This window comes from Atractosteus spatula, chromosome 6 (assembly GCF_055471065.1).
Source record: "Atractosteus spatula isolate fAtrSpa1 chromosome 6, fAtrSpa1.hap1, whole genome shotgun sequence".
NCBI lineage: Eukaryota > Metazoa > Chordata > Actinopteri > Semionotiformes > Lepisosteidae > Atractosteus > Atractosteus spatula.
Window position 1 is genome coordinate 51,474,376 of NC_142711.1, and position 17,151 is coordinate 51,491,526.

Here is a 17,151-nt window from a genome sequence, read left to right on the forward strand (position 1 = left end):
TATCTTGTTGCTCTTCTCTGGACAAGAGCAGCAATTTACTTTTTGTATTATGATAACCATAATTGTACACAATATAATAAATTGTTTCTTGTATTGCATTGTGTCCTTCACAGTGTCATATAATAGTAGTAAAACTGCTTTCTATAAGAACTGGCCCACTTGACTTAATTCTTAAACAATCTTCCTGGCTGATTTGTGTTAGGCTACTTTTCACACCTGTATAGTGCTTCATACAAAATAACAATTTTAAAAACGAAATTTGAACTACAACATGACACAATTTGCTAGTGTATTACTGATATAAGATTAAGGCTAGTGCTGAACATTTATCCAAAAAAAATAGCCATTTAATGTCAGACAGCTGAAATGACCCACTGAAAGTCAAGTACTAGCCACTGTTTTTCCAAGCTTCCTCGTGAAGCACAATAACTCCCATGAGCTTTGAACAGATGAACAGTCTTTTAAAAAATCAATTTACATCCCAATAATTTAATGACTGATGACTACAGTCAAGCACTGACATGGCTGGGTTACCTTTCATATTCAGTGGAGAGGAAATCTGCAAAGTGCCACACAGTGTACAAAAAGTCCCAGTTGAGTCATAACGAAGACAGAATAACAACATACTCCCATGACAATGTAAACCCATTGGACATACAAATAAGAGCCCTTTATGCGCATCCATATTTCTCGAAGGGTTCTACAAAAGTAAAAAGTTTATGGGTGTGGATTCACCAAGAGTCTTGCATAATAATGTAACATGCTGAATTTCCTTCTGTGTTTTAAGATGACAACAATTAAGTTAGTTTTAAAATAATTATTTATTACCACTTCTACTTAATAACGCACATACACTTAATACAAACAGCACACTGTCACGTGTTATGAATGAATGTTCCTCTCTGTTCAGCCCAGCAGGGATGTGTATATCACAGCAGCTTCCAGACCACAGCTAAGGGGGTCCAGGGACTAAAAGAGCCCCCATACCCAAGCACATGTTGCTGAGGCCAAAAAAAGAACTGTAGATATTTCCTGGTTTCACTGTATTAAGGGTATCTATAGATAAATGGCCAACACAGCTAAGAAGGCCAATCAGAGTCATGACTCTTGACTTTGGCTGCTAAAGAACACCAGCAGTGTTTGTCCCCTCAACAAAAACTTAAAATAAGTATTACATTATTACCGAAATGGAGCTCAGACAAGGGGGAAAACGTTTTAGAAAATATTTTTAAACACGAGTCTAATGGTAGCATCATCAAAATATATGTTCTTATTTGTAAACAACTTCATACTATGCTTTTTGCATTTAAGCCCCTCTTTTGCTAAGATGTTAAGACGACGCTTGTACTTCGCATCTTGAATTTGCAGTGGTATCTGTTCCAGGCTTTACCCACCTCCACTCTCTTTTTTGTTTCTGCATTTATTTATTCTTCCCATGTTGGGAATGCCGCTCGTTTCTGAAATGCAATGCTGAAATTGTCTCCGCCTTTGCTCGAACGAGGGAAACCTATCACAGTGATCTGCGGATTCAGATATTGGCTGGCATATTCTTTGATACAACATGTCATCCAGCTTTTGATCAAGTGGAGGGTATAAGGAGTGTCTGGAGACAAATGTAACATGGAATCTTGTTTGTGAAGGAAGGCTCTTGCCACAGTTGATTTTAACTTTGAAACTTTCTTTCAAGAAATATTACTAGACAATTATGTGTAACAATACAACAGAATAGGTATTGTTTGAGACATACCACTATCTGGCTGATAGGAGATGCTGTCAGCTTGCATTTGTAATTGTTTACAAATTAAGGATAAGATAAGGATAAAAAACATTTATTTCCTTATGTTTATTTTTTCTTCATTTGCAAAATAAAACTAATAGTGTATATATTGCTGAGGGAAATGTGCAAATAAATGAATTGATATGAAGATCTCTTCATGCAGGTACCTATATAGTTTACATTGTCCCGGTAAACATCCTTATAAAAAAAGTCTTCAAATTCAATGAATATTCTCAGGGGGAAAAAAGGTGCCATAACACAAACCGATTCCCACTTACTGACAGGGTCGTTTGAATGCTTAAAGACACGCACACCTCTCCAATGAAGACGCAAAGCTGTAACAACTGCTTCTTACTAGAGTCATTAAACAAAACATGAAAAATCATCATAGCACTAGCAGCTCAAAAACTGACAAGCAAGATGCTGGATCGTCGGAAAGGTTTGTCGCAAAGAAAGTGTTATAATAGCAAGACACCTAGCAAAGGATCTCAGGGGGTAGGTGTGGTGCAATACCCCTATTCCCAAGGAAGGCTTCAGCCTCTGCCAAACCCAGGCAAAACTCATTTATCTTGTCGTACAGAGCAGCCAAGCGTACACTTCCAGCTGACAGCAAAGGCACTTCCTCACCACACACCACTGGCTGATCTGGAACATTCTGCTCCCACTGAGGGTCTCAATCAACAGAAATACTCTAATGCTCGCACTCCTCATTAGGACTAACAGCTGTCTCCCCCGCCACACGGAGACACGGAACTGGTTTGCATAAAACGGAGATTAAAAAAGAAAAGTGCTGAAATCTCGCACACTTGAAATGCTGTGGAAAATCTCACAGCTTGCGGATTGCTGTAGTGTTCTCAATTCCACACTCCACACGAAAAAGAAACTAATTACATCTAGTTGAGGGCCCCTGCTTTTGAAAAGAAATGCTAAGGGTTTTCATTGACTGTAAGGCCGATTTTTTTTAAATGTAAAGGTCTTTCGCAAAATCCGGTATCCAGAAAAAAAAAGGAAAAATAAGACTCATACATTAAATGAGATTGGGCATCTACTTACCAAGGTCCCTTACTTCTCAGGAAACAAAAAACAAATTAAGCACAACAGAAAAACTTTACTGTTTAATATGTAACTCCGTCCAAAATGTTGCCCAAGGTAATGAGGCCTTTAGGTATGTCCTTTAGAATGACTGAAGGAGTTACTTCACTGACAGCAGTACCGCAAAATAATTAGCTGTGCCTCATCAACTCCATTGCAACCTCTGAGCAATCCCCTTATGATGTGACCAATTCCTCCTTTGGGAAATACAGACTTCTGTGTACTGTAATAACCTGGAATCACAAGGCATCTTTCACACTGAGATTTCACACTTCACACATATAGAGTTCTGTAGTTAATAAAGTCCTACAAAAGGTAGTTAGAAAATTAAGTTTAAATTTAGTTTAGCAGGCTGGTTTTGTAGTCTGGGTGGATCAGAAAAGGCAAAAGCTACCCGAATAATGTACTATGCATTAAATACATTCTATATTCTTGTTTCTGTGAACACTAAGAATAATCAGAAATTCATTGTAAAGACTGTATAACTAAGTTGCCAGCAGCCATATCACCCTGCAGCTCACAACTGGCAACCCACTGAAACTAAGCAGGTGTGAGCCTGGTCAGTACCTGGATTGGAGACCTCCTGGGAACAACTAAGCTTGCTGCTGGAAGAGGTGTTAGTGAGGCCAGCAGGGGGGCACTCACCCTGCGGTCCATGTGGGTCCTAATTCCCCAGTATAGTGACAGGGACACTATACTGTAAAAAGGTGCCATCCTTCGGATGAGATATAAAGCCGAGGTACTGACTCTCTGTGGTCATTAAAAATCCCAGGGCGTTTCTTGAAAAGTGTACCAATTATGGCCTCCTAATAATCCCCACTCATCTCCTTCTCACTGATAGCTGCTGTGTGGTGAGCATTCTGGCGCACTATGGCTGCCGTCGCATCATCCAGGTGGATGCTGCGGATTGGTGGTGGTGGAGGGGAGTCCCCATTACCTGTAAAGCGCTTTGAGTGGAGTATCCAGAAAAGCGCTATATAAGTGTAACCAATTATTAAGCTAAGTTTAATTTCCTCTTACAAAATGTAATACTCAAGCCAAAATGTTAGCACATCAGCACAGCAAACTTGAAAACACAGCAGCTTAAAGATTTATTTATTCATTAAGATCAGAAAGTGCAAGGTCACATTTGTTTCTAGGGAAATCAGTTTCTCATGTGCATGCTTAAATAGGTGTGACATTATCTACCCAACAATATACCCAGCTTATGCATTGCAAGACAAGTACTGATGCAGATTCAAGTATTTCTAAATAATTTAAATTGAGATTTAACCTAACAATGTTTGAAATTTTTTAAGGTACTCCAGGCAATCTGCTTTAGATGTCAAAAAACAACGAATTGGTGCGTCAGTCACCGAAGAAGCAGAAATGCAGTTAAAGGAAAAAATTGAAATTAAGCTGTCACATAGCAGCTGAAAAGATTTCAGGTGCTAATAATTAGCTATTAGACATGCAGTAAAAATGTCTACACAAATGCCAAATACAGGATTATTGATTTTTTCCTCAGTGTGCACACAGACAGATATTGATGCACCTAGACCACTCTTGATGTGTCTAATACTGTTGTACATTGCATTTAGACATTTTGAGGTATGGCATTCTACAGAATCTGGATATTGTTAATGACTGGACATGTCAGGAATTGGAAAAATTAGAAGTATTAGCAATCAGAGTGCTTTATATACACTTGACACACTGATGAACAAAAACACTTATATATTTTCCTAATGTCATTACCCACAAACAACATCAACAGAGTGTGTTTTAGTAACATATTTTATAACCCTCCCCACTGCTATTCATTGGCTTACCACTGGGCTTTTAAAGAGCCCCGTTTTAAAAAACAACTGTTTGGATCTTCTGTGCAAATGAAAAGAGTAAAAGCAAGAAGATGGTGTGGTACATAAAAAAAAATAAACGGCTATATCCTGGCAACGACAAGCACGATTTGCAAATTGCTAATAGCACATTCCTCGTTAAGACCATCTTCCTGTAAAATCCTGCAACCCTTTCACATTTGCTGAAAACATCAGGAAAAAAAGTACTTCTACTACAGCCTACTTCTCAACACAGGCTATCTTCGGTTTACACAGAAGTGTTAATGGACCAGCTTTGTGCTGGTCTGAATGCTACTGGAGACTCGTGTGTGCCACAAATAACATTAGAGGTGCTGTGCAGCCAAATAAATGGCAAACTAAAGGAAGGAAAAGCAGAACAATAATATTTTTGCATAAATATGAGTGCCATGAGTAGGACACATTGTGAAACACAATAAAAAAAAAACTAGCTTGGTGACTTTACAGGAAGCTGAAAATAAATCAGAACACCAAGGTACCAGGCTGATCTGACTTCACCACTCAGGATGAGTCCAGGACATACTGAGTCTTGTATACCTGAGAATGCCACCTCTGCACTACCACTCCAAATGGCTGCTTGACAAATTGCTTTGCAATAACAGTCTGGCATTTCCCTACATTACGACACCACTCAAGCAAGAAAACTGCTAAAGGGAGACAGGTCTCCAGCAAATTAGCCAATAAGGAGCAGGACATCTTATTGCCCTGGCACCAGTAATATACAGATTATTTTGTAACACTGAGTGCCTACTTTAAATACATACACAAAAGAATTCCATATAACAAATTAGCAATCATCAAACAAACAAGCTGTCCTAAATATTAACTAATTAAAATGGAAACCAATAACAAACAACAAATGAATAATAAATTAATGTTAATAGTCATAGGTTCTGAACAGATGTACCTTTATGTGACTAAAAAAAATGGTGGACAAGCTGTTATCTACAACAAAGAAAGAACAGCCCTGCCCTCTGGTGGTAGAGATGAATATAACAATTGCACAACTCCAGTTCTCTTCAGGTAAGGTGACAGAAAATGTAAAAACTGTTTAATATGCCAGTTAAACACAACATGACTTAACTGGTATTACCTTCAGCTCACCAAAACCGAGGCTGAAAAATACTATGGTTTTTACTCTAATTGAGCTCTAGAATAATTAAGCTGTGATACCAATTAAGAGGTAGCATAGGAAACCAAGGATCTAGGAATAATAAGAGCTGTAACAAATCTTTATATCTTTATTAAAAACTACAATTGTTCAATGTAATGCAATTTAAAAAATGTGACTTTTAAAGAGCAGCTGGCCCCCTTTCCATCATAATGCAATGCTGTTAATATGGTGAACAAAACTGTAACATTCATCAACTTGTGCTTCTGAATTTTTTTTATCAGTGGCCTAAATATCGCCTTTTTTCAGCTGTGGAATAGATTGACAAAGAACTGTATCCCCAGGACTTACTCGGTGTGGCCCTGAAAGACATTCACAGAGTGTATTGAAGGGTCTCTGAAGTCCCAGAGACGGAAGGTGGTGTCGCGGGAGGATGTCACTACCAGACGCTGTGTGGGGTGAGTGCAGCAGTGGGTCAGCTCCTGATCGTGACCTGCACAAGAGCCAAGACGCATTACTGTAAGGAACTGAGCCGTGCCGGGTTGAAATAATAACGTCATTCTTCTAACGCAGCCTTCACAGACAGAAATCAAAATCCCCTTGCGACAACCATTCGATCACTAGGTTTGGACTCTCCTGAGCACTGTGGGAAAGGAAATTTATGTCGTAAAAATGTCACCACTATTGTCCGTCTTTCCATAGAACCGATTCTTAAGATAGCAGCTAGCATTTGATATCCAGCTCCTGTCTTGACTCGCACATTAAAAGAAGTAACATTCCCATTGCACGGCAGTTACACTCTAAAAACCGTGCAATTTTAGCCAACACAAGCTGTTATATATTTGTTACCATGTTTTGAGTGAATGCCTAAAGACATGCTTCAGAATGATTATATTTACTAGCTTTTCAGCTAAAGTTTAAGACCTAACTGCTATACAGTGAGAAAGTCAAGTTCCCTTTACATACTGTACAAGAGCTTGTAACTGTGAAACCTCACACCATCTCAGTGTGTTATGCAATGGGGGTTTATCTCCACCCTTGGGTTTCTCTGCTGATGCACTGTGTCAAGCTCATTATATCCCTTTGCAACACTGTCCCTTGAGACTTGCATTTGCTTTTCCATTATAAAAAACAGCAAAAACGTACCTGCAAACATGTCCAATGCAAGAGTTTTAACTTAAAGGAACAACATTTTTCACACAATACTGTACATTCTTCCAGATTTTATCCTGTTTGATAGCAATCTCTAATTTAATTTTACAAAACCTACACCCTCAAAAGCGACTTGATGAAGTGAGGCTGAGATGTCACTTGTGAAGTGACAGCTGGGGAAATGAGTGGTAATGGACTAGTAATGATACAGGCACCCTTTACATACTGTACAGCAAGAAACAGCACGAAGGTAAATTCTGGTAATGAGGGCTAGTCAATGTTATTTGCCAACAAAATCCCAAGGAAACACCACTCCGGACATTAAATGCTGAATCCAAACAATAAAATCTTTGTTTAAATCCAAACGTTACCGTCACCTGAAGGAGTCCGAGAAGCACTGTGAGACTTTACCTGTGAGGGAGTGAACGAGTTCTGACGTTTCCACATCGTAGAGGTTAGCAGCTCGGTCCCAGGAGGCCGTGACCACCTGCTTTCCCCCTACTAGCCAGTCGGCGGCTATCACCACCCCCTGGTGGCTCTTCAGCGTGGTGGAGGCGATTCTGATTGTCGGGCACTCACTGGAGACGTCACCATCTGCCTCTGCCTCGTCTTTGTCGGAGAAGTCCACATCGTCTTCACAAGGGGCCTGCTGAGAGAGGGAAATCAGACCGCACACGTGCCAACAAACTGCATTCTCAAGCATAACCAGCTTTCGATCCAGCACGTTTTTATGACAGGCCCAATAAACACGGGTGCAGAATATTAGATGTTTTGTGGTTCTCACATTAACATTTTCGCCATTAGAGATGTGATTAAAATGGCACAGCATGCTATGTTTAAAAAGCAGCAAGACCCCAAATGTACATACTCCCGTTGCAAAGTCAATAAGGAAATAATGGTAAGGAAAATGAGAAAACGGAACAAGAAATACTGTTTTGTTTGATTCTGCTGCTTAACTTTTATGGATCATTTCGTGGGAGGCCATGGAAATTTCACCATTTCCTATTTGCCTTTCCCTGCAAATCAGCACTTGTCTAAGCCAATGGTTCCGAATTCTGGTCCTGGAGGAGTGTTGTATCTTCTAGTTTTTGCTCCAACAGAGTTCTTAATCACAGCCTAATTCATTTCATTTTTTTCCCCTCTGGAGCACATTAATATATAACAGGATTTTAAAATGGGACCAACCCTCTGCCAATGTCTGATATTCAGAACTTCCCTCAGTCAGGTATGATGCCTGAAAAGTAAACAATCAGACCTCTGCAGATGTAAAAAAAAAACTGTATTGTACGAGTGTCTGATACAGGATCTTTCCCCCTGTGTCTGTACATCATTAATTCATCAAACAGTAAGAGCTGCTCACTCAGAAGTAAGGACAATCAAGTTCAGGAGTGGCTTCGAAAAGTTCCATGTGCTGAAGTTGCTGGGAAAATTACCCATGAAGTACGGTATTTCTGACACTCAGCACTGATTAAAGGAACAGGATGATTAAAAGTCTCAACAAGCAAGTAGATCAATTAAGTTATAAATCAGAACAGCAAATTCAGCGGGAATTAAAACCAGTGTCACTCGAGGACCAGGGCAGGAAAACCACTTATTTAACCACATACATACAGTACATTAAATAATATGTAACAGCAGGTCTATTTGTAAGCAAGTAGATCTTGTTTCTTATTTTTTACAATGTGAGTAAACATTCTTTGAAAGGAAAGCTCTCCTCCAGTCATAGCTCCAGTCCTGGGGGAACCCAAGTGGTAGTCTTCTTACCCAAACAGCAGTTTCAAAACTGCATGGCATTACATACAACAAATAACCCATATTATAAATAAGTTTATGTGCATTATATGTAAACTGTAAAGGATTATATATAAATGTAAAGTAGTGAAGAACTTTACACAAAGGATAATGAAGTGTTTCTCAACCTTTTCCATCCCACGGCACACTTACATAAACAAAACAACGTCGCGGGATACTGCGCTGGTCCCCACACACATACTCATCAATGGCCCAAGCGCATGATGAATAATATTATTAACAAAGCTGCAATATTTCGCCTGGGTCACCTCGTCCAGGCAGTAACTGATGACAGTGAGATTCGGCCGATTGTGTTTTTTATATCAAGCTCGAAACACTCTGCTACACGTGAAACCCCACGTGTACAGTCTTAAAGACTGTGACCTTCATCTCGTGGACATGCACTAAATGTGCAGCATGACACTTTGGTTACCCCAGAAAACGTATATATCTAAACAAATTTTTGTTTTTTGTTTTTTAATTTTCTCACAACTTTTCCAAAATTCCACAGCATACCCATTAATGCCTGAAGGACACCCCTGTGATGCGGCACACCTGTACAGACAATGCGTTTAATAATTTAGCCAGACTACTGCTGGCTTGCAATGTAGCACTCTTCTTTGCTTACGCCTGTGTCTGCTGCTGGCTGTGGGGTGGGCAGTTGCACCATAAACCTCCAGATGTGAGCCGTCTGGTCTCCAGATGCTGTTGATACAAATGCAGATGGACTGATAAATTACGTTTACCTAACAAATGACTATTTATTCATCAAAACGTTCTCCATATTTAATTAGGTACAAGCATTTCGGCTTGTTACAAGATTACAAATGTGGTGACAAATAATGCTAACAACCATTTCAAAAAACCATCATGAAAATTCATTAAAGCAAATGTAAAGTATGCACATTCATGCCTCAAGTCAGAAAACTAAGCTTAATTAAGCGGCATGAAATAACTAAGCAAATGATAAGAATACACATCAACTGAAAGAACTACCGAACTGTATAATGCACCATTTCCTTAGCAGTAATAATCATTACTTTGTTTAGTGCAGAGGCCTCATAAAACTTTAATAATAAGAGCATTCTAGGATTTATCTAAAAAAATAAAAAGCAAATGGGTAAGACCTGTACCATGGCATAATATTTTACAGCAACATGTTAAATTGATATTTTAATGATTTCTAGTACAAACAGCAAACCAGTCATGTAAATCATTAAATATTATTAATGTATGGAACCATATTTTACATCTGTAACTTTAACATACAGTATGTATGTATTTTAACTGCATTCATAGTATATAAATTATTTTTGTACATTATTCCAACACGCAAAGCCAGATGAAGTTATCTATGCTTATTATTTATTATTTATTATTTATTATTTATTATTTATTATTTATTTATCACTCACCTGTAAGAGCAATTTGTTCCGTAGGATGAAACTTAATAGAGTTCACTAAAAAAAAACGCAAAACACAACAATAAGAGCAATAAGACACAATTTGTATCTAACCACAGCACAAGATGAACTATCTATGATCTGAAGCTAGGACACAAATTGTTTTCAAGCTTAATTATTATTTAAATATGAATATATTATTTATGTTTTTGAACAACTGGATTTATATTCATCCAATGTGGAATCACCAATTGTCTCTTTACATCTCAGATTTGTTTTTGTTACATTTCATTAAGATAAAAATTAAAACAGGTTCTACAGCTTTAGGGTTAGCTTTGTCCAATTAAAGTTCTTGGGACACAACCACAGTTATAGGAGGTGCTAAAGAAAGAAAAGGACTGGTGGCGTTCATGTTTCAGTTCTTAATTGGATTGTCCTGCTCTTTGAATAATCTTAATCCTAATCCTAATCCTAATCATAAACAATATGAATCAAAACACAGTGGCAATCACATGTTGTGGCAATGAAGACTACAAACACTCATCTGTATTCATGTTCTAAAAATTATAATCTAGATATTAACAAATAAAAAGTAAAACAAGTAATAGTGGGTTTTTGAAAATAGTATTTTTGATAAATACATTTGAGGATTTATGTTTGCTGTGCTAATTTAGGCATTTGTTAATGTCCTTAATCGTTGAGAACATTTGATTTCAGCTGTGAGTCTTTTTTTTTTTCCTTAACGGATGATGGCAATTTTACAAGCCCCTTACCTGATCCAGCATGACCAATATACTTAAGAAGGCACTTCCCAGTCTCAATGCTCCACAGCATAGCACTGTGATCTGTGTAAAAGGGAAAACATTCCCTGCTGAATTACACAACATCCACATGATCCCGGACTGGTGGCTTGGTTTGGCTGATTTATTTACACTATTACGTTTAAAAAGCAACTGACCAATCTACACTAGCTCTGTGGCTAAGGATCTGCGCCTGTGGCTGGAAGGTTGCCGGTTCAACTCCCACGGCCGGCAGAGGAATCCTACTCCGTTGGGCCCCTGAGCAAGACCCTTAACCCCAACTGCTCCAGGGGCGCTGTACAATGGCTGACCCTGCGCTCTGACCCCAGGTTTCTCTCCGTGTCTGTGTGTCTTATGGAGAGTAAGCTGGAGTATGTGAAAAGACGAATTCCTAGTGCAAGAAACTGTACATGGCTAATAAAGTGATCTTATCTTATCTCTCTTATCTTACACTTTATAAAAAAGTCCCCGTTTTTGCAAGTATTACTATTCTTAAGTACTGTACCATATTCTGTGCTGTATTACAGTAGTGCTATCATTTTTATCTGGAGCCAGCAATGTTAAATACAGAGGCGTTTTGTGCATTTTATTTCCTCATGAATTTTGGTGTCTGGTTATTCTGTATTTCAGAAAAATATCCAGGGGAAAAATATCTTCTGTTAACCATATTGCTCCCCTGGACATCCTGATGTTAAAAAAATGCAGATCTACTCCAGCTACAGTTCATTTCCTGCGTGCAAACAAAACGATCCCTCTTTTGTTCTCATCCAGGTGGTTAAGTTTGGCTCCCCAATCAAGAATAAAATGAAAACACCTTTTATGTCTGTCAACAGACCCTACCTGAGCTCTAATGTATTTCATGGAAGCTGAATGGAACAAAAACAACTGAAAAGCAGTTTACCAGCTGACGCAGTGCCCAAGACAACTGGCTGTGTCCGAGTGAGGCTCACATCCCAAATGCCGTCCCTGTGCCCAACATACTCCTTCACCAGCTGGCATACGGCTCGTGATGTTGTGGTCTTAAAACTTGAGACAATCTGCAAAAAGGAACAACAGGATCCATACAGATCGCTTTGCACGCTTATTTTATTCAGGCGGCAAGCAGAGACGGAAGTAAACTGACAGAGAACTTCTGCTCCTTTTCCAGCGTAATGCATACTTCACGACTGGATACATATTTGAGCCGCAGGCTCTGACTGCGCTTGCGAGCATTTTCACAGCATGAGGGAAATTAAAATATGAGCACTTTAGCTTGTTTTTTTATAACATGTTAGGAACAGATACGTTCCATTAACATATTAAGTTAACATTAACATTAACATTGTTAAGTTCCATTTTGGATTTAGCCTCCTATTTGCCTGGATAAAAAAAAAAACTAGAAGGAGTCTATTGTTTGTAAAAAGAAAGTTCTGTGGTATAAGGCAATGAGAAATGAATACATGGTAATCTAAAGCCCTCTTTAAATTTCAGCCACATTCAGTTCCTTAATTAATGTGAATAAACACATGATATAGCTAAAATATCACCAATGCATTACGAGGCATATAAATGCATACACAGAAATATATGAGATGCACGTAGTGTATACAAAGACAAAAAAATGAAGTCTTCCAGAATATCACTAAAACTAAGCTCCACATTAACAGATACAGGACGAATAAGCACAAATAAAAAGCTCATAATTTTTCATGTGATGATGGCATACACACATTTGAAGAAAGTCTGAAGATGCACTAAAGCACCGATAGAAGGACTTTCTCCCATCATTCAAGAAAAACAACACTCAGTAGCGCATAAAAAGTATAGTGCCAACACCTCCACATTTTCCTTTTAAGGTTAAGGAATCCAGGTCCTGTGTAAATCTAACGTTGATAGAACATGCTACATTAAGCAATCAGAGCTGTTAGATGTGTTAGATACTGCAAAGCAAAACTATACCTCTGATGGGTTTCTACAGCCTCCAGCTTAACTACCAACTCCAATAGCTCTCAATATTTTCTTCCAAAGCATTGTTGCATTGGATAGAAATTTCATGTTCCTCTTTGGTTTGCACCACTGAAACTGTTCTCGGCATTTTCTATATAAGGAGGAAAACAATGATGGCTCCAGAAGTTTGACACTCAACTTGAACATTTTTAAAGTCTAATATTCATACAATGTTTAAGAGTAACAAAAACCTTTGGGAATAAATGCAGAATGGAGATCTGTTTTCATTATTTTTTTCCTTACTGTTTATAGAATGGTGGCCAAATGATACTTAATACAATGGGAACAAACCCTGTTTGTCAACTTTTTACATCCTTTTTTTTGCACTAGCAACTGACTTCCTGTATTGTATTTTCTTGTCCCTTTTCTAAGAAAATAGAGCAGTATTTGCAGAAGTGGAAAAACTGGACTCTGTCTGTTCCTAATGGCCACGCGCCACCATAATTCACAAATAATGCATGATTCTGTAAGGACTGACCTTTACAAGAAAACTGCTTTCATAGAAAGATTATAATTATATTTAGTAGAGTAATATTTCACAGCACTGCTCAAGCTAAATATTTCAAGGACATCTGTCAGCTACCCAGGTCATTTTGAAGGGTGTAATATTAATTTGTCGCCAGTTCATGCTTCAATATGACAAGACGTTCAGGCTTTTCCTTGCTACAGTAATACTGAATATTATTGTTTGGTCTATTGTTTTGGGAAAAAAAAAGCAGCAAAACTTCAAAAGACAATATGTACAATAAATTGGAGTTAGTCAGCTCCGGATTAGTATTTTGTTTCTTTTCATTTTAGTTAAAGGGCTTATTAAAAACAATCCATCCATATATAAATCATCAAGTATCTTGAAGTTGGCATTTTGAGCCCATTACAGGGCTGTACATGCACAATGGCACACGGGAAGCAAAGAAGTTACCCATGAGTCTCCACCCCATAACTCCCAGTTTCCCATATTGAAGTTGCGGGGTCCACCTACTTTGCCTTGGAAAGAATGTGAGCGCTATATTGTAAGTGAAAGAAGAAAGCATTTTAATACCAAACCAACTGAGTCATAACGTCTTGTACAGAGCCTTGGCATATTAAAATGAGACAAGAAAAACAACTCCACAACCCGAAATAAATGATGAATCTGAAATTGTCCAACTTCCTTCGGTAGATCTACTACCTACAGTGAGAATATTACTAATATTATTAGCCTTCTGAAAAATGCACCATGCACAAGATATAAGTGCAACTGTACCTGCTATAATATTCTAATGTTTGGTGTTTTGTTGCAGTGGTATTCTCTCTCTAGAAAAGCTTTTTCTGTGTCCATTTTAATACTGCATTGCTCTGTACATGCTAAAACGTTTCTACAAAACACCAATACTTAAAATGACTGGGTACAGACTCCTTGTGGACAAACTTTGTATTACAATCATTTCCTTTCATAAGCCTTATCCCAGCCCTTTATCATGTGATTGAACCACAGGACCTTTGAGAAAGTGTAATGATAATAAAAAACCTTTTTAACTGTAAATGCCAATAACCTATAAGTCCGCATTAATAACTTACACTTGTCACCACAGATACTGGAAAGTACCTCATACTTAGCAAAAGAATGACTAGCTCAAATGTACGATCGCCATATTACTCATTAGAAGAATTTCAAATCCTTAATTTGCTGTACTCTGTTGTCACAGATACAATGTTCTGACATCTAAAAACATCAACAATATATTATTTCTTATTAGATGCAAACCTAACAATAAAAATTGTACATTTACTATACATTTAAAGAATATGAGCTACACTGGCCAAAATATTACAGACTCCCACTGGCTGAAACCCTGGAGCTCTATGAGCAACAAGATTGACACAAAAGGCAGTAGCATGTATACTGCCAAGTCCTGAAAGATTTCATGTGACTGAATGTCACATTTCAGCAGGATTAAGATCTGGGGATTTTTCTAACCAGCTGCAAACCAGTCCCCTGCTCCTCAAGCCCACCAGAAATAGCCAATGACAGACCTGGGTCATCTGACCTTGGACAGTCTGATAAAAATAATGATAAAAAACTTTGTTTTATATAGCGCTTTTAAAGGTGGCTTCTCAAAGCGCTTTACAGAAATGACAACAATAAATAAAAAGAATACACAAGATAAAACACAATTACAATACACAGAGGTGACTGTGGATGGTGGTACTAAGTACAGTAGGAGCAGAGGGGTAAAGAATGGAACCAGTTAAGTAAAAGTCCTGATCATGGGGTACTTCTGAGTCTTCTGGGTTTTTTTGCTCCAAATTACTTAAAGTTATTGAATCCTTTATTTAACCAATTGCGTAATTCTCTTCTGTGTACATCTTTATCTTCTATGTTTATTCTTTCTGAGAAACTGATCTCTATTTCAGCATGGTTTAAAACAGTTACTGCAGCTATCCCATAACATTAGATAGCTAATTCTATAACTTTAGAAACAGCACACAGCCTAGCCCCCTCAGTAACTAGTAGTGGGCTATGACACAGCGTTTTCAGGCCAGTTTCCAGGACTTTTTAATGTCCATCCCCTTCTCTTCCTTAACGGCGCCTTCTGCCTGTCTGACTGTATCTGCTTGGTCTCCAGACTGTCTTAAAAAAGTAAGCCAGATTCCACTCTTGCAATAATTTAGCATTCCTAACATACTGAACTCCCATTCTCAGGTTTCCTAGCAGTTTTTTGGAGCTCTGTCTTCTGAGACATACCTTTTCTCTGACTCCTTCCACTAGCTCTCAGGCTGCTAGCTGATGACTGTCCCATCTTTCGACTGATCCTTATGTCAGGTAGGGTCAACTAACTGTATGTTTCAATTTTCTGTAAAAATGTGCTTTAAATATTAAAGAATATGGTAAAATAAATTAATTACACTACTGTGTCCACTTACTTCTTGAAAAACTATTTTAGGAAACCATAATTACTATCAGCATCAGGTCTACACAAGGAAAGTAAAATATGGTCATCTAGAGCTGATGAGTATTGTAAAGATCCAGCACTGTTTCCTATTTATAATACAATGTGTGCTTTAAAAATCTGGATTATAATGGTGTCTCTTAATTGGTTACGCACATTCTCTTAATGGTACACACACTGTCCTTGAAAATCCCGATTTTCCCTTCTTACAGAAGGTAAGAAACATTTCCAAGAAAAATTCTCTAGACCCACTTTTGTGTACTGTAGCAAAAATGCAGTTACATTTAGGCAAGCTAAAAGCAGCTGCACAAAATAAAGCACTGCTAATAATACACAAAAACTCTAATTTTAATTACTAAGAGAATTACAGAGGCATGCCAACCTACACTAAGGTCCCTGCTACCTACTATTTCAAATATCGCACCTCGCAAAAGTCTGAAGAGACTTGAGGTTCTCTTGATAAGGCTGGGCAGCCTCCCCTGATGAGAATATGGCTATATAATATGAAGAGCCAGCTATTAATGAGTGTGAAAAATACAACAGATTTCTGTGATACACTCTTTATAAAGCTATTGAAGTCGCACTGAGAGAGCGTCTATACAGAAGAATGTTACAGGAGATGCTGCATAGTGATGAGGCCTTGCTTGCTCATTTCTTAGGCATGAGGAACTCCAGCATTCACTACACTTTAATCCACTTTGAAACGACACAGCACATATCACCCACCATAATACTGTACAGACATACTCTGTCCCAGGTGAACCACGTTTTAAGCTCCTACTGGAAACTGCCCTCACATACCATTTACCAGCAAACCAATGGTGCCCAACTCTATAAACTTGGGAGCCTGGGAATGGTGTTAATTGATCCAATTATACCAATAATTAGAATTATGTGTAGTTGAGAGTGCATGTGGAATGAAACTCTGTAGAAATTGCGTCCTTCTAGGACTGGGGGTCTGCACCCTTGATATAAACAGTTGCTCAAAGGTATTCAATTATTTTTACTATTTATTACAATAGTATATTTCATTACTTTACACTCTGTACTATTCTTTATTCAGATTTAGAAAAGGTTGTTTACCTTGCTCGTAGAGGCTTTATAAGTGGTCTTCAGTTTCTGAGAAAGCTGACTCGTACTATGGCTGGCTGTACGGATATAAATTTATGATTAATCATAGTAGTAAACGTAACATTGAAACTGCAAACTCCAATGTCATTCTTTACACAACACAGCATTACAAGTCTATCATT

At 38.1% G+C, this 17,151-nt stretch overlaps 1 protein-coding gene across 5 annotated transcripts in view; it reads right to left on the reverse strand.

Annotated features, from left to right (window-relative positions):
* wdr37 (WD repeat domain 37) overlaps positions 1 to 17,151 on the reverse strand; it is a 49,004-nt gene that overhangs the window by 13,893 nt on the left and 17,960 nt on the right. The window contains exons 5-12 of one of the 5 annotated variants that reach the window (XM_088918523.1): positions 16,982 to 17,046; positions 13,948 to 13,971; positions 11,884 to 12,019; positions 10,956 to 11,027; positions 10,195 to 10,239; positions 9,408 to 9,484; positions 7,400 to 7,637; positions 6,188 to 6,329 (exon numbers count right to left, since the gene is read on the reverse strand). In XM_088918523.1, the coding sequence (XP_088774649.1) occupies positions 6,188 to 6,329; positions 7,400 to 7,637; positions 9,408 to 9,484; positions 10,195 to 10,239; positions 10,956 to 11,027; positions 11,884 to 12,019; positions 13,948 to 13,971; positions 16,982 to 17,046 (799 nt within the window). Of the gene's footprint in view, positions 1 to 6,187; positions 6,330 to 7,399; positions 7,638 to 9,407; positions 9,485 to 10,194; positions 10,240 to 10,955; positions 11,028 to 11,883; positions 12,020 to 13,887; positions 13,972 to 16,981; positions 17,047 to 17,151 lie in introns of all 5 variants that reach the window. The other 4 variants (XM_088918522.1, XM_088918521.1, XM_088918524.1 and 1 more) reach the window with 4 other exon arrangements.